At 39.5% G+C, this 20001-nt stretch overlaps 4 protein-coding genes across 8 annotated transcripts in view; 1 reads left to right on the top strand and 3 right to left on the bottom strand.

Moving 5' to 3' along the window:
* The window catches only part of zgc:85932 (CysPc and EFh_PEF_CAPN13_14 domain-containing protein), a 16525-nt gene extending 16333 nt beyond the window's left edge, over positions 1 to 192 (bottom strand). The window contains exon 1 of one of the 2 annotated variants that reach the window (XM_049476751.1): positions 21 to 192. The gene's annotated coding sequence lies outside the window, so the exon portion shown is untranslated. Of the gene's footprint in view, positions 1 to 16 lie in introns of both variants that reach the window. The other variant, XM_049476752.1, reaches the window with a different exon arrangement.
* A 3070-nt stretch (positions 193 to 3262) lies between these two features.
* LOC111191992 (craniofacial development protein 2-like) lies at positions 3263 to 4652 on the top strand. Its single transcript, XM_022668326.2, is given in 2 exon segments — positions 3263 to 4131; positions 4133 to 4652. Coding segments are annotated over 2 exon segments (1062 nt in total). The 5' UTR covers positions 3263 to 3589.
* Positions 4653 to 7445: 2793 nt separating this feature from the next.
* On the bottom strand, positions 7446 to 14715 carry eif3k (eukaryotic translation initiation factor 3, subunit K). Of its 3 annotated transcripts, none has more exons than XM_022668344.2 (8): positions 14515 to 14715; positions 12878 to 12976; positions 12434 to 12554; positions 11605 to 11679; positions 9539 to 9605; positions 9233 to 9310; positions 8266 to 8391; positions 7446 to 7622 (listed from the first exon to the last, which is right to left on the bottom strand). In XM_022668344.2, the coding sequence occupies exons 1-8, from the start codon at positions 14568 to 14570 to the stop codon at positions 7591 to 7593; spliced, it is 654 nt and encodes a 217-aa protein (XP_022524065.1). In that variant the 5' UTR covers positions 14571 to 14715; the 3' UTR covers positions 7446 to 7590. The 3 variants fall into 3 exon arrangements, with proteins under 3 accessions (XP_022524065.1, XP_022524064.1, XP_022524067.1); XM_022668343.2 differs by having other exon boundaries at positions 11605 to 11682; XM_022668346.2 differs by lacking the exon at positions 14515 to 14715 and adding an exon at positions 13237 to 13262 and having other exon boundaries at positions 11605 to 11682.
* Positions 14716 to 15597: 882 nt separating this feature from the next.
* si:ch1073-429i10.3 (histone H3) lies at positions 15598 to 19847 on the bottom strand. 2 transcript variants are annotated; one of them, XM_049476770.1, is made up of 5 exons: positions 19700 to 19847; positions 17804 to 17946; positions 17364 to 17517; positions 16593 to 16920; positions 15598 to 16562 (listed from the first exon to the last, which is right to left on the bottom strand). In XM_049476770.1, exons 2-4 carry the CDS (start codon positions 17929 to 17931, stop codon positions 16792 to 16794), a joined length of 411 nt encoding a protein of 136 aa, XP_049332727.1. In that variant the 5' UTR covers positions 17932 to 17946; positions 19700 to 19847; the 3' UTR covers positions 15598 to 16562; positions 16593 to 16791. The 2 variants fall into 2 exon arrangements, with proteins under 2 accessions (XP_049332727.1, XP_049332728.1); XM_049476771.1 differs by having other exon boundaries at positions 17804 to 17981; positions 19700 to 19772.
* Positions 19848 to 20001: the final 154 nt, after the last annotated feature.

The raw sequence follows: 20001 nt of genomic DNA on the forward strand, positions 1-20001 counted from the left end.
ATAAAGAGTGACTTACTCACGGGTGATTACTCTCTCGCTCACTCAGTGTGGAGTGAAGAGTTCCCTCACTGAACTCTTCCTACTTCTGTCCCGCTGCTGTTCTTCCTGGCCACGCCCCTCTACCTGCACCAGGTAAACACACCTGCAGGCTAAGCGGATCAGTTTACAGAGCTGTTTCTACACGTTAAACACAGACTTTAGCCTTTAGCATGACACGCTAATCACACTGCAGCATGCTAATTAATGCTATTTAACGCTAACGCTGCAGCAGAGTGTAGAGTCTCACTCTGGAGGGGAGTGATATACTGAGAGTGAGACAGTGCTAAAGCAGAATCTGAGCGTGCTCCATCACGCTAACGCCCTGCAGACGCTACACTGAACACGGCCTTCTGGAACAGATCCAACCTGAGGAAACATACAAACACTCTGTTCGGTTCTGGATGGATCCTAAATCATTCATATTAGATACTGAATCATTCATATTAAATACTGATTCATTCACATTAGATACTGAATCATTCATATTAGATACTGAATCATTCATATTAGATACTGAATCATTCATATTAGATACTGAATCATTGATATTAGATACTGAATCATTCATATTAAATACTGAATCATTGATATTAGATACTGAATCATTCATATTAGATACTGAATCATTCATATTAGATACTGAATCATTGATATTAGATACTGAATCATTCATATTAGATACTGAATCATTCATATTAGATACTGAATCATTGATATTAGATACTGAATCATTCATATTAGATACTGAATCATTCATATTAAATACTGATTCATTCACATTAGATACTGAATCATTCATATTAGATACTGAATCATTCATATTAGATACTGAATCATTCATATTAGATACTGAATCATTGATATTAGATACTGAATCATTCATATTAAATACTGATTCATTCACATTAGATACTGAATCATTCATATTAGATACTGAATCATTCATATTAGATACTGAATCATTCATATTAGATACTGAATCATTCATATTAGATACTGAATCATTCACATTAGATACTGAATCATTGATATTAGATACTGAATCATTCATATTAGATACTGATTCATTCATATTAAATACTGAATCATTCATATTAAATACTGATTCATTCACATTAGATACTGAATCATTCATATTAGATACTGAATCATTCATATTAAATACTGATTCATTCACATTAGATACTGAATCATTTACAGTAAATACTGGTTATAATGTTTTGGCAGTTTAGTTAAACCATTAAACTGAAATTGGAATAAACTGGATGCTGGATAATGAGAACAGGAGAACCAGTTTAACCAGTTTATCCAGTGTGAATTTTGTGGCCGGGCTGTTTTGTGTAAAAGGGTGGGGTCATAAAACCCACAACAAACCCCATCCACCAAAACACACACACACATCAAAGGGTCAGAGATTACAGAGCATGGAGTGGGCGGGGCTTAGTTACATGCTAATTATGTGGGGGCGGGGTTTATCAGTTACCCCTTAAGTTAAATGTATTTTAAAGAGATTTTAAGTGATAAACAAACACAAAATAGCTCATAACTGTGAAGTGGTACGAAAATAATACATAGATTAAAAATAATATACATATATATATATATAATTTTTTTATCAATGTATTATTTTCATATCATATATATATTTAATACTATTTTGCACTAGTAGTTCATTCATCTACTGTTTACGTATCTCTTGCACTGCTGAATTTAAATCTCTATATAACTGTTTATCTGCACTTTCTGTATGGCTGACATCAGTGATCCTCACTTTATCAACTGGTGTTCACTGTTCAACTGCACTACCTCCATTCCCCATTACACACACACACACACACACACACACACACACACACACTAAAAACTGTACTTTTATACTTTTAATTTTATTTATTTTTTATTGTATTTATATGTATCGTTATATTTTATCGTTTTGTAACTTTGTGTCATATACATATCTATCTATTAAATAAAATTCAGAAAAATCACTATGAGCTATTTTGTGTTTGTTTATCACTTAAAATCTCTATAAAATACATTTAAATTTGTGGTTATAAAGTGACAAAATGTAAAAAAGTTCAACAGTTATAAAGACTTTTGGATGAATTCACTACACACACACACACACACACACACACACACACACACACACACACACACACAGGTCTGGGGTGCGTTTCCCGTACAACGACGGAGCCTAGCATTGAACTAACGTGGTACGATGCATCGTTAAACTAACTAACATCTGAAGTACCACCGTTTCCCGAAACCATCGTACTTTGTTGGTACCACAGAAGTCTGAACTATGTTGGTTTGAACCACCGTGGTCTTAACTAAGGTGTTTCCAGATGTGTTCGGCCAGACTTTCCCAGCAGAAAACATGCAAAACTCACAATCTTTAAAATATTATGCCAAAAATATGTTTCTAATGTATCATTTAGGCTATTTATATTGTAATTATCACCAGAACATAACGGACAACAATACTATTAATAAAATAACAATGAACTGCAAGTAAAATGTACACAATAATTGCTATATATTAATTATTAATTGTAACAGAAATTGTTACTTAAAAAAAACATACACATATTTGCTATTGCAATATTTTTTTTTATAAAATAATCACCATTCTGAATGAGTCTTATTAAAATGAGACCTGAGAAATGTGTTACTCAGTGGTTCAGCAGAGCGCCTACGACGGTGCAGCGCGCGGTGTTCTGTCGAATTGTGCAACCCATCGAGATGTGCTTCTCAACACCAGCGCCCATGCGTGAAAACATTTTTTATTTATTTATTTATTTATTGTTTTTTATGGTAATTCTGTTCTTTTTGGTTGCATTAAACAACCAGAAACCCCTTGCCATTATTTCTGAATATTACAAATGCGTAAATGACAGCTGATAATAATGAAAGTAATAATAAGTTAGCAATAATAAAAAAATAAGGCTTATAATAACCCCTAATAACCCTAAACTGTCTCCTGATATTTTGATTCAGGCTTTCCAAATAATCTACCGAAAGCATGTTTAAATATGGGGCTTTTTCTAGCAATTTTATATTTAAAAATTAAATATGCACTAGGGTAGTACGGTTTGACAGGGTAGCAAAACTCGACAGAACACCGGTTGAAAGCCTAGTTCGAATCCCAGTCGTGGTTTTATTCTCTTAATGTTTTTTTCATAATGGCAATTAATGTTATTATTTGTTGCATATATATATATTAATGTAGCCTACATATTTCTACGTATTTCCTGTAATATATTATTTAACAAAGACTAATTGATTGAGAAACCCAGCCGTGCGGTTGCTTCGCAGCTGCGCGCCGGTCCCAAGCCCGGATAAATGGGGAGGGTTAGGGAAAGACCTGGCGACCTACCCTGTAAAAAATTCGCCAAGAAAATTATATGGATAGGCTCTCAAATGTGTCAAACATGGTGTCCTATGGTAGGACCCCCAGGCCAGAAGACATCGAGCCAGCTACTGGGGACGAGCGAAGACCTGAAGTGAGTAATCATGGTACTTATGACGCGTTTGGGGCAAAAACCCTATGCGAATCCCAACCGCTGATGCAACTATGGATGAAAAGAAGGGTCTGCGCTATTCGCATACTCACCGGATCGCAACATGGAACGTACGAGGAATGAGCCAAGGGAAATTGGACGTCATCAAAGGAGAAATGGCACGGCTCAAAATCGGTTTATTGGGAATCAGCGAATTACATTGGACGGACAATGGTTACTTCCATTCGGATGATTTTACCGTTTACTACTCTGGTCACTACAACATCAAAAGGAACAGCGTGGCGTTCATAGCCTGCAAGCAAGTCGCCCGCGCCGTAGAAAGCTATTCAACGATCAGTGACCGTGTTATTTCCATCCGTATTCGCGCAAAACCACTATTTATCTCAATTCTGCAGGTATACGCCCCAACGTCCGATGCATCCGAGGATGAAATCGAACGATTCTATGCCGACATCCAAGAAGCGCTACAACAAGTGCCCAACAAGGACATTACCTACATCTTGGGAGATTTCAATGCAAAAATAGGCTACCAAGAAAATCCAGGCCTGGTAGGCAAATTCGGCTTGGGTGAACGATGCGGGTGACCGGTTGATACAGTTTTGCCAGGAAAATCGTTTCAAAATTGCGAACACATGGTTCATGCAACACAAACGACGTCTCTACACATGGACATCTCCTAATGGCTTGTATCGTAATCAGATCGATTATGTTCTCTGCAGTCGACGGTGGAGGAGTTCTGTGTTTGCTGTCAAGACATATCCTGGTGCAGACTGTGGTACGGATCATGAATTGCTAGTAGCCAGCATCAAAGTCAAACTCTGTAACATCAAAAAGACGGCGCAGCTAAAGAAGTTCAATGTCTCAAAGATTCCACCTTCATATGCAGTTGAGGTGAAAAACAGGTTCGAGCTGCTTGACACCTCTGAGAAGCTGCCTGATGAATTGTGGCAAGAGATTCAATCGTTAGTCTTTAAAACGGCGACGCAATGCATCCCGCACAAGAAGCCAGAAAAGAAATGCAAATGGCTAACCGAAGATACCATAAATCTCGCTAAGCGAAGGAGAACGGCCAAAGCCATGGGCAGTTGAGAGGAAGTCATTAGACTGAATGCGGAATTCCAACGAGCAGCGAGACAAGATAAAGAAGCATATTGGAACCAGCAGTGCAAGCTATTGGAAGCCGAAGCTATGAGGGGCCATACCAGAAGTGCATTTTCACGGGTAAAGAGGTTTCATACTCCCTTCTCAGCGCGTAAGGGCTCTATCAAAGACAAGGAAGGCAGAGAGCTGAGGGATCAGCAAAGTATCAAAAAGAGATGGCGGGAATATACGGAAGACCTGTATGCTTACCATGGTGAACCTCCAGCGGCGCAGGGAATTGAGACGATGGAACTTGAGCCAGCCATACTCCCAGAAGAAGTTGCATGGGCGATAAGACAATTACCAAAAAAGCCTTTGATTGCGTTGAGCATGACAAGTTGTGGAAAGTCCTGCAAGAACTTGGGGTGCCAGATCATCTGATCAAATTGATAAAATCACTTTACGATGACCAAGAGGCCACAGTCCGCATAGCATATGGTGATACCAATTGGTTCAAAATAGGTAAAGGTGTGAGACAAGGCTGCATTTTGTCCCCTTTCCTATTCAAACAGTATGCTGAGATCATCATGCGGAAGTTGGACCTCGAAGACTCAGAAATTGGAGTAAAAATTGGCGGATGGAACATCAATAACCTTCGTTATGCTGACGACACGACCCTTCTCTCAGAAACTGAGGATGGTCTGCGGCACTTGATAAAACGGATCAAAGACGAAAGTGCAAAGTTCGGCCTCCTCCTGAACATCAAAAAGACCAAGACTATGACAACAGCTGGGTATGGAGCTGTCAAGATAAAGGTTGACAATGAAGAGATCGAGTGCGTGCAAGAATTCACCTTCCTTGGATCCCAGATCGATCGAAGTGGGGACTGCAGCCTTGAAATAAAGCGTCGAATAACCTTGGGCTGAAACGCGATGTTGACCATGAACAAAGTATGGAAATGCAAAGATATTAGCGTTAACACCAAATGCAGATTGGTTTATGCCATCGTGTTCCCCATAGCCATGTATGGCTGCGAAAGTTGGACTTTAAGAAAAGCAGATAGGAGGAAAATCGACTCATTCGAGCTGTGGTGTTGGCGAAGACTGCTCCGAATACCCTGGACAGCCAGAGTGACAAACCAGGAAGTGCTGAGGCGCATCAATCCAGATATGTCGCTGGAAGGGAAGATCACAAGGCTCAGACTCATGTACTTTGGACACGTTATACGATCAAGTTCATTAGAGAAAGATCTAATGCTCAGACTGATCAGCGGCAAAAGACGATCAGGCCGCCAGAGAACACGTTGGCTTGACACCATCAAAGCTGATACTGGACTGAAGTTAAGTCAGATGACAGATGTCGTACAAGATCGGACAGCATGGAGAGAACTAGCCCATAGAATCGCCAAGAGTCGGATACGACTGAATGGATAACATCATCAATTGATTGAGAACATTTGTATAGGCCTAGAAACACACGTTGTATTGGCTAAATGATACATTTTCTTTATACTCTGTCTGGCCCTGTTACCTCCAGAGGATAATTAGGTAATAATTAGGTATGTCTCTATTTATTTTAAGACACTTTTTACTTAGTTTTTTCTTGTTATGAATATATTATTAAAAGACACATTCTTGCCTACTGTATGGATAAATTTGTTTCACTGGGTACAAACAATGCAAATATACCCTCAAAGGTCCTTAGGGTACAGGTGTTTACGTTAAAGCCATTTTAGAGTATTACCCCAGTGACAGTTTAATAGCCTTATTCACAGAGTGCATATAGCACAGTGGGTTTAAAAAATAATTATTAACTATTTCATAAATGTGCACAGCACAAGTTATCTTTACTCAATAGATGCCTGCTTGAATAATTGACATACATCTTTCCAAGACTGTAAAATACATTTTAGCTAAAGAGCACTTCAGTGCACTTTTTTCACTACACTGAATTCATGTTTGCCAAATAAAGCTAAATGTTAAAGACATACATTAAAAATGGGCAATTGGCTTACATTTTTTAAATTTGAATTTTATTATTTTCCCTGGGTGCACATGGGTAAAAGTGAAGTGGCTCAATTAATGTAATTAACACAAACATTAATAAAAATAATTAGGTACACTTGACATCTTAAATCCTCGTGCAGCAATATTAATGATTTATCAGCTTTCTGAGTCCTACCGTCCATCGTCTGCACTAATAACCAGGAACTGAGCTCCTAACGACAGGTCTAGAGCTGTAGTTGGAACGACGCAGCTGAACCACGGTAGTTGCGAATATTCGCTGGAACTACGGTTCTGGGAAACACCTGAGTAGCTTAACTAAGGTTTGCACTATGCAAGTTACTAACGTGGTTTCCTCCATAGTTCCAACCACGGTTTTGGGAAACACCTGCGTCGCAGCTGCATCGTCCAGACTATGTAAGTTGCTAACGTAGTTAGCAGCTACGCTTTTGGGAAACGTACCCCTGGTCTCTGCAGTAGAGGTAATGCTGATGGATCAGGACTCTGGAGCAGATTAATAAAGATGAGGCTATAGGGGGAGGAGTTAGGGGCTAGGTCAAGGACTTCATAATCATTTCGTTTATTCTTAAAATTTAATTTTTGATAAAATAAATATTTAGTCACATGACCATGACCAGATATTAATAATGCAAAACTACCCTGAAATTTTAGAGTCGTATCGCCATACCCTAAATAACTTATACCGACCAATCACTGCAGCCCGTCCTCAGAACAGAGCACGGGTATGTGCCCCGCCCACAAAACAAAAACAGGAAATGAGACAATGGTAGAGAGGAAGTGTGTTTATAATGTTTATTGTAAATCCGTATCCGAGCAACAGAACAGAGTTTAATATAAAAGTCCTCAGAGCTCCGCCCACCACCAGAACTCCAGTCCCGGGCACCGGTCCGTGTGTTAACAGGTCAGTGTGTGTGTGTGTGTGTTCATTGTGATGTAGCCATGATGCTGGACACGCCTGCAGAGAGATCAGAGATATTTAATATAAATCTTAAATATTACAGTTATAACAGTATTAATAAACTCTTCTATTATACACTATTAACCAGCTTTATAGAGTATTAATAAATCATATTAACATGTTTCTGAGAATCACTGCTGAGATTTTGCAGCACAAGCATTTAAACAAAACCTCAAATTGGAGTTTTCTCTCATAAAAATTAAGTTAACCACATTAGCATAATTTAATGAGTCATTTCAATGTTTTATGGCCATTTCCTTCATAATAAGCACAAACTATTTAGCTAACTTTCCTGTTCCACCTTAAATGGCACAACAGGCAAAAAAGACTGCATGATTTAAGGTGGAATGGAAAATTAAATAAAATAAAAGCTAATTTCAGCTCCCCTTTACAGAGGAATTAAAGGAATAGAGAATAATAGTTCATTTCTGCACAATCTCCCCCCTTTCTAAACACATACGATAAACCCTAAAGTTAACTAGTTAATCATCAGCAGTTAGGTTGCTGAACTTTAGCTAGAGCTCCACTGATATAGATATCTGTATCTGGTGAATGAAGGGTTTCACCATTCTTTTATTATTAGTTTATTTATTATTTATTAGTTTCAGGGTGAAGAGAAACGGGAGTGAACAGGACGTACTCTCAAAGTCGATCTTCTCTACGATGTTTTTGGGTTTGACGCTTTCCTCCTGATTAAATATAAAGATCTGCCCTTCTTCATTCTCCGTCCATCCGTACTTATTCATCCACACCTTCACCTGAGTGTCTGCAGAGAGAGAGAGAAATTAATACAGTTTAATTACATTTCATAATAAAATGTACATTATTTAGGCAATAGTACACTGGAGGTTTGTCCTATAATGTGTAATATCAGCACTGCTGTGTTTCGATCGTATATCAGCAATGTAACACGTTATATCACAAACCTCGAGTGTGTTATTGTGATAATGGAACTGTGATATTTTCACTGTTTAATGAAAGATTTAAAGAGTTAAAGAGGAGGAGAAAATAGGATCTGATTGGTTATTAAAACTCCACCAGTTAAAATAGTTCCATTGCTGCTCTGTTTGTTTGTAGCTGCGCTGTTTGGCTTGTAAGCGCTGCATCGTTGCTAGGTTACCTGTATGTGGGCGGAGTAATACTGTACATGGAGCGCTTTGGTTACAGTGCATTACCAGCTGATAACGGCACTCATAAAACACCTCTCAGCCAATCACATTGCTGGTTCGGAACTAACTGTAGTATAATGATTAAAAATATCAGATAACTCTCACAGACGCAGAACCTGCCGTTCAGTTCTGTTTCAGGTGGATATGTAAATGAGTAGAGGTGTGGTCTGAGCGATATTTAAAGGGCAGTGCTCCTCCTGGTGGGAGATCATTAAACTGCAGCTTCAGCTTCAACCTACAAGTGTAGAACTACAGGATCTACAGGCCCAGCTGTAGCAGCATCTGTGCTGCAGGATCCATACAGAACCTGTAGAACCTCCAAACCCAACCGTCTCAATCTCATCTAATATCCAGCATAGAGGAACCAGCAGGGTTCTAGATAGACGTAATTTAATGTAGTAAATAAACTGAAATAAAGATTAATATAAACTCTCTTACCCAGCGGATCCCCCAACATCTCCGCCAGCAGCCGGTGCTCAATCGTCTGATACGTGATTCCAACAACATGGCAGATAACTACACACACACACACACACACACACACACTTTACTGATACAGTATTAAGTATATTAATATTAATTTCACTGTAAGAATAAAACCAAACAGAACCCGTTCTGATAGATTGACTATAAAAGTAAAATAAAAGTAATAAATAAAGAGATATCGCTTTAGATCAAACATGCTAATATACATCTCTTATAAATATAAATTATTCAATATCAATTATTAAATATTAATCTCACATTTTCTAACAGAATCCTCAAACCCTGCGATTCCATCAATCAGCTCCCGGTTCTCCTCCAGACTCGTCTGAAACACACACACACACACACACACACTTCAGGGTAAGTGTGTAGAACAGCGCCCTCTGCTGCTCTTTAATCTCAGAGCTTCTACTGAGAATCCACAGCTTCACCAGGACTAATATAAAGGTTCTGCTGATATAAAGTTCTAGATAACTCTAATTACGGTTCCTCACGGCTTCTTTAGTAGAATCAAGAACCACAAACATCTGAGTGAGATCTGAACTAAACTGTACTTTCATTTTAAGTTTTTATGAAAAAAAAAAACAATTAATAAAATCATTCACCCAGCGTCTGTTTCTCTCTACAGGTGCTGGTCAACGAATTAGAATAATTTGAAATAGTGCAATCATGAAATTCTTTGAATGCATTTTTTGTGCAGAAAGCAAATCAGGTGTTCACCGCACCTGTCCTACTCGTTAGACTAATCACAGAACTTGTTACCTGGAACAAAATTTGCTCAGCTGAGCTTTCCAAAAGGCCCATTTAGGCCATTTAACTGTGACACTGTTGTTTTACTGAATTAGAATAATGGAGAAACCGTTTCATTGAATTAGAATAAATGCTGGAATTTTTGTTTTCTGTGAAGAGTGTTCACTGTGCAGTATAAAGTCAGGGTTGAGTAGAATTTCTAAGTTGTAAAATCAATCATGGGTAAGCAGCGCGACCTCTCAACCGGAATAGGGGCTCAAATTCAAGCCCTTCGCCAACAAGGCTTGACCCAAACTAAAATTGCTGAGCAGCTCGGCATCAGCCAGTCTTCCGTCTGCAAAGCTCTCAAGAAAAACTGCAGCAAGCGCACCAACTGTTCCGGCGTCCGAAAAACTTCTGCTCGCGACAACAAGCAGCTGAGAAAGATCGCAGTCAGCAACCGGTTCAAGTCCACTTCCGAGCTCACCGACTTGTGGAACAAGCAGACCGGCGCTGACGTCTCCAGATCAACCACTTACCGTCGTCTGCGCGAACTCGGCTTCAAATCTCGCGTTCCAGCAGTAAAACCGATGCTGAACAAGAAACAAATGGAGAAACGGCTGAAGTGGGCCAAAGAACACGGCGAGTGGACTGCTGAAGACTGGCAGAAAGTGGTCTTCAGTGACGAATCACGCTTCTGCATCTCCTTCGGTGACCAAGGTCCTCGTGTCTGGTGTCGTGGTGGCGAAACCTACAACCACGAGTGCGTGAAAAGATCCGTCAAGTTTCCCCAGAGCGTTATGGTCTGGGGATGCATGTCCGCTCGAGGTGTAGGGAAACTCTGCTTCCTCAAGAAGACTGTCAATGCTGCCGTATATCAAGATGCTCTGGAAACGTTCCTGATTCCGACTGTTGAGGAACAGTTCGGCGAAGAAGACTTCATATTTCAACAGGATCTTGCACCGGCTCATGCGGCAAAGTCGACCAAAGATTGGTTCACTAAAAAACAGCTTGAAGTTTTGGCATGGCCGGCCAACTCGCCTGACCTCAATGTCATTGAAAACCTTTGGGCCATCGTCAAGCGGAAAATTTCGCGACAGAAAGCCTACTACGCTGGACCAACTGAAGCAGAACATCGCCACTGCTTGGGAAGCTGTGAGTGCGGAAACTTGCGACAAGCTGGTCAAATCGATGCCGCGGAGACTTCAGGCAGTCATACAAGCCAAGGGGGCAGCCACAAAATACTGAGGAAGTGATGATTGTAATTATAATAAAAATTATTCTAATTCAATGAAACGGTTTCTCCATTATTCTAATTCAATAAAACAACAGTGTCACAGTTAAATGGCCTAAATGGGCCTTTTGGAAAGCTCAGCTGAGCAAATTTTTTCCAGGTAACGAGTTCTGTGATTAGTCTAACGAGTAGGACAGGTGCGGTGAACACCTGATTTGCTTTCTGCACAAAATATGCATTCAAAGAATTTAATGATAGCACCATTTCAAATTATTCTAATTCGTTGACCAGCACCTGTATAGATGTTTATCTGTGTACATGCTGCCCTAAGCCCCGCCCCTGAGACGTGGGTGTGGCTTACCCAGAAGCTCTGGAAGTGGCAGGTCTCCAGCAGGTTCCCGAGGTAAAGGATCTGTCTGATTGGTCGCTCCTCCTGCTGCGACACTGCAGTCAAAGAAACCCAACAAACAGCAGCACAGACAGACAGAGGGACAGACAGAGGGACAGACAGAGGGACAGACAGAGGGACAGACAGAGGGACAGACAGACAGAGAGACGGACAGACAGACAGACAGACAGACAGACAGACAGACAGACAGAGGGACAGAGAGAAAGACAGAGACAGACAGACAGACAGAGAGACAGACAGACAGACAGACGGACAGACAGATGGAGAAAAACAGACAGAAACAGATGGACAGACTAACGAACAGACAGACGGATGGAGAGAAACAGACTAAAGGAACAATCAAGAACAGAAACAGACAGACAAAAAAGGACAGACAGATAGACAGAGAGACAGGTTCCTCCATCTCTATTACAGACCTTTCATAAACACCTCTAGTAATTCATAATCACCTTGTGCCTTGCAAACTAGCAAACAGAACCCTTTCAACCACCCTTAGCAACCTACCCTAGCAACCAACAGACAGCTGCCTAGCAACATCCTAACAACCAGCTGGGACACTACAGCATCTACTTGCCAACAGTGAAGCACCTGAACCGCAGCCCCACAGAAACCATCTATCATACCCTCATAACCACCTGTAGAACCAGGAAACACTGCTGTAGTTCTGAGCGCAGAGTTTCTCCTTCTAGCTGATATTCACGGATTATTCCTGAGTTTATATAAAGTGATGGATTATTGATCAGCTATTGATCAGGTAGTTAAGGTGTATCTGAGAGGATACGTGTGGTTGGTCGATCATACACTTGCAGAGGGTGAAGTCCGTGTGCGGGAGATTCGTCAGAGCTTTCAGCAGAATCTGAGCCGTTACACTCGTCTGGAAATACGCCGGATTAAACTGATACCTGCAGAGAGATCAGAGAGAGATCAAAGAGAGATCAAAGAGAGATCAGAGAGAGATCAGAGAGAGATCAGAGAGAGATCAGAGAGAGATCAGAGAGAGATCAAAGAGAGATCAGAGAGAGATCAAAGAGAGATCAGAGAGAGATCAGAGAGAGATCAGAGAGAGATCAGAGAGAGATCAGAGAGAGATCAGAGAGAGATCAGAGAGAGATCAAAGAGAGATCAGAGAGAGATCAGAGAGAGATCAAAGAGGTTGATTGAATATGTGGTGATGGAGATGATGGTGTTGATGGTGTTGATGGTGGAGGTAGATGGAGGAACTCACAGTTTGAGGACAGCGAGGTTTGCCTCCAGGTCGTAGGCGTTCTCTCGCGCCTGCGTCTCCACGTATCGCTCCAGCGTCGCCAGATTCTCCGGATTATACCTGAAATAATATTCATATAATAATATTAATAATAATAAAAAAACTGAACTGTTCCCATTACTTCTGATATTCTACAGCTTCTATTAGAGATCACATTACACCTTAAACACCACAACTACACCATTTATCCATGTTTTAATAGTTTATAATTAATGTTATAAAGTTATGGTAGTGTAGTGTAGTGTAGTGATGGTATAGTGACAGTATAGATTATAGTATAGTGATAGTATATAGAGTACAGTATAGAGTGTAGTGTTTACCGGTCTATCCCGCACAGTAATTTCCACACATTTGCTGAATTAATTTATAACAAAAATATTATGATGTGATGGTAGTGTAGTGTTACTATAGTGATTATAGTGATAGTGTATTGTGTATAGTACAGTGTGAGTATAGTGTAGTATATTGATTATAGCGATAGTATAGTGATAGTATAGTGATAGTGTATTGTGTGTGAGTACAGTGATAGTATAGTGAATTGTGTGTGAGTATATTGATAGTATAGTGATAGTGTATTGTGTGTGAGTATAGTGAGTATAGTGATAGTGTATTGTGTATAGTATGGTATAGTGTGTTTACCGGTCTATCCCGCGCAGTAATTTCCCCACATTTGCTGAATTAGTTTATAATGGATGTGACGGTAATGTTGTACAGTGCAATATAGTGATAGTGTATTGTGTGTGAGTATAGTGTAGTTTAGTGAATATAGTGATAGTGTATTGTGTGTGAGTATAATGTAGTATAGTGATTATAGTGATAGTGTATTGTGTGTGAGTATAGTGAGTATAGTGATAGTGTATTGTGTGTGAGTATAGTGTAGTATAGTGAATATAGTGATAGTGTATTGTGTGTGAGTATAATGATTATAGTGATAGTGTATTGTGTGTGAGTATAGTGAGTATAGTGATAGTGTATTGTGTGTGAGTATAGTGTAGTATAGTGATTATAGTGATAGTGTATTTTGTGTGAGTATAGTGTAGTATAGTGATTATAGTGATAGTGTATTGTGTGTGAGTATAATGTAGTATAGTGATTATAGTGATAGTGTATTGTGTGTGAGTATAGTGTAGTTTAGTGAATATAGTGATAGTGTATTGTGTGTGAGTATAATGTAGTATAGTGATTATAGTGATAGTGTATTGTGTGTGAGTATAATGTAGTATAGTGATTATAGTGATAGTGTATTGTGTGTGAGTATAGTGATAGTGTATTGTGTGTGAGTATAGTGTAGTATAGTGATTATAGTGATAGTGTATTGTGTGTGAGTATAGTGAGTATAGTGATAGTGTATTGTGTATAGTATGGTATAGTGTGTTTACCGGTCTATCCCGCGCAGTAATTTCCCCACATTTGCTGAATTAGTTTATAATGGATGTGACGGTAATGTTGTACAGTGCAATATAGTGATAGTGTATTGTGTGTGAGTATAGTGTAGTATAGTGATTATAGTGATAGTGTATTGTGTGTGAGTATAGTGTAGTATAGTGATTATAGTGATAGTGTATTGTGTATAGTATGGTATAGTACAGTGTGTTTACCGGTCTATCCCGCGCAGCAATTTCCCCACATTCGCTCTCATCTGTTCAAACGCCATCTCTCCTTTCTTTAATCCGGATTATCCGCTGATGAAACCACTTTATTCCAATGAAAACCGGTTTATTCACTGTTCTTTACTTGCACGCGCCCGCTCCACTGCAGCTCACCCGCCGGAAAAGGAAACACAGAAGGCCGCTACAACATACAAGTCCTGCGGTCTGACCAAACAAACACACAGATAAATACAGAAAAATCACACAATACATATTAGAAATATATAATAAATATATAAACTATAATAAACCTTAACTAAATCAATAATTATTAAGTAATAACAGGCTTTATTGATTATATTAAACACATAGCTAAAATAAATCATAAAGTGCTGCAGGACTTTTATTCATCCGCGAGTCAGCCGCGACCCGGAAACACTGCGATACACACAGACGCAAAAAGTCCAAAAATAAAAGTCCAGAATTAACGGGAAAAGACGATAAAACAAATATAAAAAATAAACTATAATTACCCATTAATGTACAAAAATAAATATATTAATAATGATCAGAAATCTGTAGATACTAATTACAATGAGTAAATTAATTATTAATAATTAATTTAGGACAGCAAACTCCAGACCCTTTAATTTTGTTTAATTTATTTTACTTTAATGAAAATAAATTAGACTTTATGATAATAAAGGGGAAAAAGTGTGCGATGCTTTTTAATTGCAAATTCATATAAAATTTTATTAGTCAGATGTTTACTACTATTAGTTCTATTAAACAGGTTTAACATTTCTATTAATAGAAAATTGTTAAGTTAGAAAAGTTCAGAGAATCACTCAGATACAGTATCTATAATAAACCATCTGGATCAACAGTCAGTAATCTTTTATTGGTTTAAATTGAATTAAATTAATTAAAGAATTCAGATCTTTCTGACTGTAACATCAGACATTTTCTGTATCAGGTATATTTAATGTTTTTTTTTTTTACTTGCTGAAGTAAATTAATTAATATGTATATAATAAATATAATATCGATGAATGGGTGCAAACAAATCACAAACAGACAGGAGAGCGTAAATCAGGAAAAACACGTTTATTTTTCCATTTCGTAAATTCTGAAAACACAAAGATATGCTTTTATACTTCTGTTAAAAAAAATGTAGAAAAACCTGAGCAGTCACCTACAAATGACACCAGGATGCTGAAAATGGGATAAAAATGAGAGGAAACTGGTGGAAACGCTTGTTTATAGCTGTTAATCGTCGATAAGTGGAAAAGAAAAAGTCTTCCTGACTTTAAAGACGAGGGAACAGTCTAATCTGATACACTTCAAACGCCAATACAAATCATGTACGATCACACTATTAAAGATAAAAAACAATAATAATATAAAAGCACTCAAAACAAAGACACCGACAGGTTTACAGAGGAAGTGTGTGCTTCAGGAAATTTACATCGATCCAGTGACGAGCGAGACCCCCGACCCGGGCTGGTCCTGAAACCGCCGGAGCCCCTCCCAATTTAAATATTATTACTAATTAACCTGCGTTTATTTACTACATTTACCAATCAGAACACACCTTTTTTTTCTTTAGATAATCTGAATTAACAAGTACATTTAGGACTAAATATAGTAGTGTGTTCAATGTGAGCATTCTGACCAATCACAGCTCACAGCTTTACACAGCTCATGTGCGTTTACACTGAATAATCCAGATTAAAATAATATTGCAGATTGCTTCATTATTGATTCATCACTGTGTTTAAATATCAGAGCCGCAGTGTTCGATACCGAACCCGGCTCAGATAATCGGTCGATATTCCTCAGATCCAATCTAATTCGTCTCATCAGTGTGTGGGCGGGGCTGAGGGGCTCCAGACTGGGTTTTAATTCAGTTTAAACGCAAATTAGTCTCAAATAAATTTGCTCTGAACTCTAAATCAGATTCCCTTCTGAGTTATAGCTGCTGAGAAAACGTCTCCCGGTCTACACTAACCCAACGGTTCTAAACCCTGCGGTTCTAAACCCTGCGGTTCTAAACCCTGCGGTTCTAAACCCTGCGGTTCTAAAACCCTCCGGTTCTAAAGCCAGGCGTTACAGTGCGTAATCTGATCTAAGTTCTGCACACGTCTGATCACTACGAGTCTGAAAGTAAAAGAACACAAACACACAGAAACACTCGTCATGATGATCCACACTGAGAGGAGGAGAGACAGGTGTAGAGGTGGGGGGCGGGGCAGTGGGCGGGGTCAGCGGGAGGGGCGGGGCGCTTTAGGCGCGTTCTCCGCGGATTCGGCGCGCCAGCTGGATGTCTTTGGGCATGATGGTGACGCGCTTGGCATGGATGGCACACAGGTTAGTGTCCTCAAACAGACCCACCAGGTACGCCTCGCTGGCCTCCTGCCAAGAAACAAACACAGATTTAACACTAATATTCACACGCGACTCTACTGAGGTAAAACAAGGATTCAAGGAGATTTTATTGTCATTCGCATGTGGTTCATGAGGTGGAATGAAATTGTGATCTCACGATCCAGTTTACACCCAAGAGCTGTTATTAAAATAGATAAATAGATAAAATAAGATAACAAAATAAAAGAATACAATAAAAATAGAATATACAAAATAGATAAAGATAAATACCCCAAAAAAATAAAAATAAACAGAGAGAGTAAACAGGTAGCATGAAGTATATGGTTAGAATAGCTCTGCTGAGGTAAATGTATGATTAGAATAGCTCTACTGAGGTAAATGTTTTATTAGAATAGCTCTACTGAAGTAGATGTATGATTAGAATATGTATTTTGACCTCCATTTATCTTTCACTCCAGAACCGTACTGACCTGCAGGGCACCGATGGCGGCGCTCTGGAACCGCAGGTCGGTTTTGAAGTCCTGGGCGATTTCTCGGACGAGGCGCTGAAACGGAAGCTTCCGGATCAGCAACTCCGTCGACTTCTGGTACCGACGGATCTCACGCAGAGCCACGGTACCAGGCCTGCAGAACACAGAGACTTTAATAACCAATCACACGGTTACCGGATCAGAACCACGTCGTTTATAAACCACGTGTGTGCTAATGATATTCATGCAGTAGATTAGCATAGACAGCATTAATGCTAATCTCACTAACAGCATTAACAGTTATGTACTTCAGAAGTGTCTCTTAACCCCAGTTCTGGACTGATCCAGCTAATCACCTGATTACTCAGGGGAAGTGGGCGTGTCGAAGCAGGAACAGCACTAAAATGTGCAGAACAGTGGGCCACAGTGGGATGTCTCACCTGTAGCGATGGGGCTTCTTCACCCCTCCAGTAGAGGGCGCACTCTTGCGGGCAGCTTTAGTGGCGAGCTGTTTCCGGGGGGCTTTTCCTCCGGTGGATTTACGGGCGGTCTGTTTGGTACGAGCCATCGCTGCTCAGATCACCTGCAACAGGTAAACCAGGAAAACCCGTCCTCAATCTAATCAAACCACAGAGAAACAGCGCCGCCGTGTGGATCCTGAGAGAAGTGCATCCTGTTACTCTATTACAACAGCCTGAATAAACTAATACCACTTTAATAACTACAGAATTTAACTTCACAACATATAACATATAATCCCTTTATCACAGTCATTATACTGCATTTTCTCCTAAAGCCCTTTAATTCAGTGAAATATTTCAGCCAATTCATATTCTATTCTGCAATCTAATTTAGTTTAATTTAGTAAAACTGCGATTTAACTGCTATTGAATAACCAAATATGTGCTCCCTATATAATACAATATAATATTACTTTTATTATTAGAATTATTTTTATGCAGTTATTATACCTGCGTCCATATTTATCTTATATATTAAACAGATCATTGTTCACCTGTAATCTAATCTCAGCAGATTCTGACCTGCTAAATAAAACACAAAAACCCGGAGAAGCGGATTTAAAACACTAAAACTGATTTTATCATCAGATTATTAACATCATTACCAGCTTTAATAATCAACTAAAACAACCATGATCTGAGCATAACTCAAATTATTAATTTATTTATTATTATTATATTATCCTAAAAGAGCCGGTGGTGAAGAATGTGTGTCACAGAATCTTTAAAATCTGTATAAAATTTATTACAGAATTCGGTTCTTCACTCTAACTCATGAGATCATCACTACAGGACAGTGTGTGAATCTGTGATTATTATTTACAGAATGTAGGAGAGCTTAAGGATTATTTCTGGAGATAAAACGAAACTAACTCCATTTAAAAGTGAATTTTAGCTTCAGCTCAGTTTCAACCATTTAACCATTTAATTAATAAACATTTAATTAAAGTTTATGTTCCACAGAACCTGTTAAGAAGAACATAAATTATAGAATAAAAAAAATGTTTACAACGGTAAAATAAAAATCTGAAATTGTGTTTTTTGTTGGATTAGATTTTAATCTTAATTTAATATTTACAGGTCACGTGACCACAATAAGAAGCAAACATGATATGCTCACTGATTGAATCAGATTATATTCTGATTTTAGTATAAATATAGAGAAAAGCAGCTCTGTGCTCCTGACTTCCCGTCTTATGAAAATTACTTACATACAGAAAGTTATTATTATTATTATTTTCACGTGATCTTAAAGTTATTTTTAGTTCGTTTTTTCTGTTTTGAGAATCAGCAGCTCCTTCAGCCAATCAGCTCACTTCTTTCACCATTCTAACCAATCACAGCAGCGTAAGGCGGAACTTGACCGCTCGCCAGTGAGATACAGACTTGTGATTGGTTGGTTCAGAAGAAGCCCCGCCCCCTCTAGCAGTGACATGATGGCGCTGAGGAGACTGCGGGAAGAGAGAAAATAGCAGTTTTGAGAGAAACGGCGAATAAACCGGAGATTTACAGGCAAAATCCGGATTCACACCGGAGTAAAATAATCCGGATTGTTGCTGCAGGCTGCAGTGAAGCCACTGAATCCGGATTGGGTGTGAACGGGGCGGTGAACGGGCTGTAATTCGGAGTGAAGCTCGACGGAGTGAAACCGCGCACTCTCACTCTCTCTCTCACTCCCACAGATACACTCTCTCCTCTAATCGCCCCAATACTCACTCCCTCTCACCCCTCTCACTCTCCCCGCGCGCACCCTCTCACTCTGCTCACTCCCCCGCTCAGTCCCCGCGCGCACCCGCCGCGCGCTCCCGCACTCACCTCGAGCTTTTCCCGCGGAACGGAGAGACGGAACCGCGCGGAATCCGGATTTTCACTGTTTGACGATAAGTTTTATTTCACACCTGTTTTCACACGCCTCCCGCCCCTCCTGCTTGCTGATTGGATAATTATTCTCAGTGACCGATTGGTGCGTGTTCCAGTCAGTGGCAATTAGTAGCCAATGACAGTACCGGATGTTGTTGTGACTGACTAATCACAGCGCAGCAGGGGCGGGCTCTGCCGGAAAACGGGCGGGAAAAGCAAAATCGAGCTGTTGGTTTAATAAAAACAGTGAAGGTAAA

The sequence above is a fragment of the Astyanax mexicanus genome, chromosome 4 (assembly GCF_023375975.1).
Source record: "Astyanax mexicanus isolate ESR-SI-001 chromosome 4, AstMex3_surface, whole genome shotgun sequence".
NCBI lineage: Eukaryota > Metazoa > Chordata > Actinopteri > Characiformes > Acestrorhamphidae > Astyanax > Astyanax mexicanus.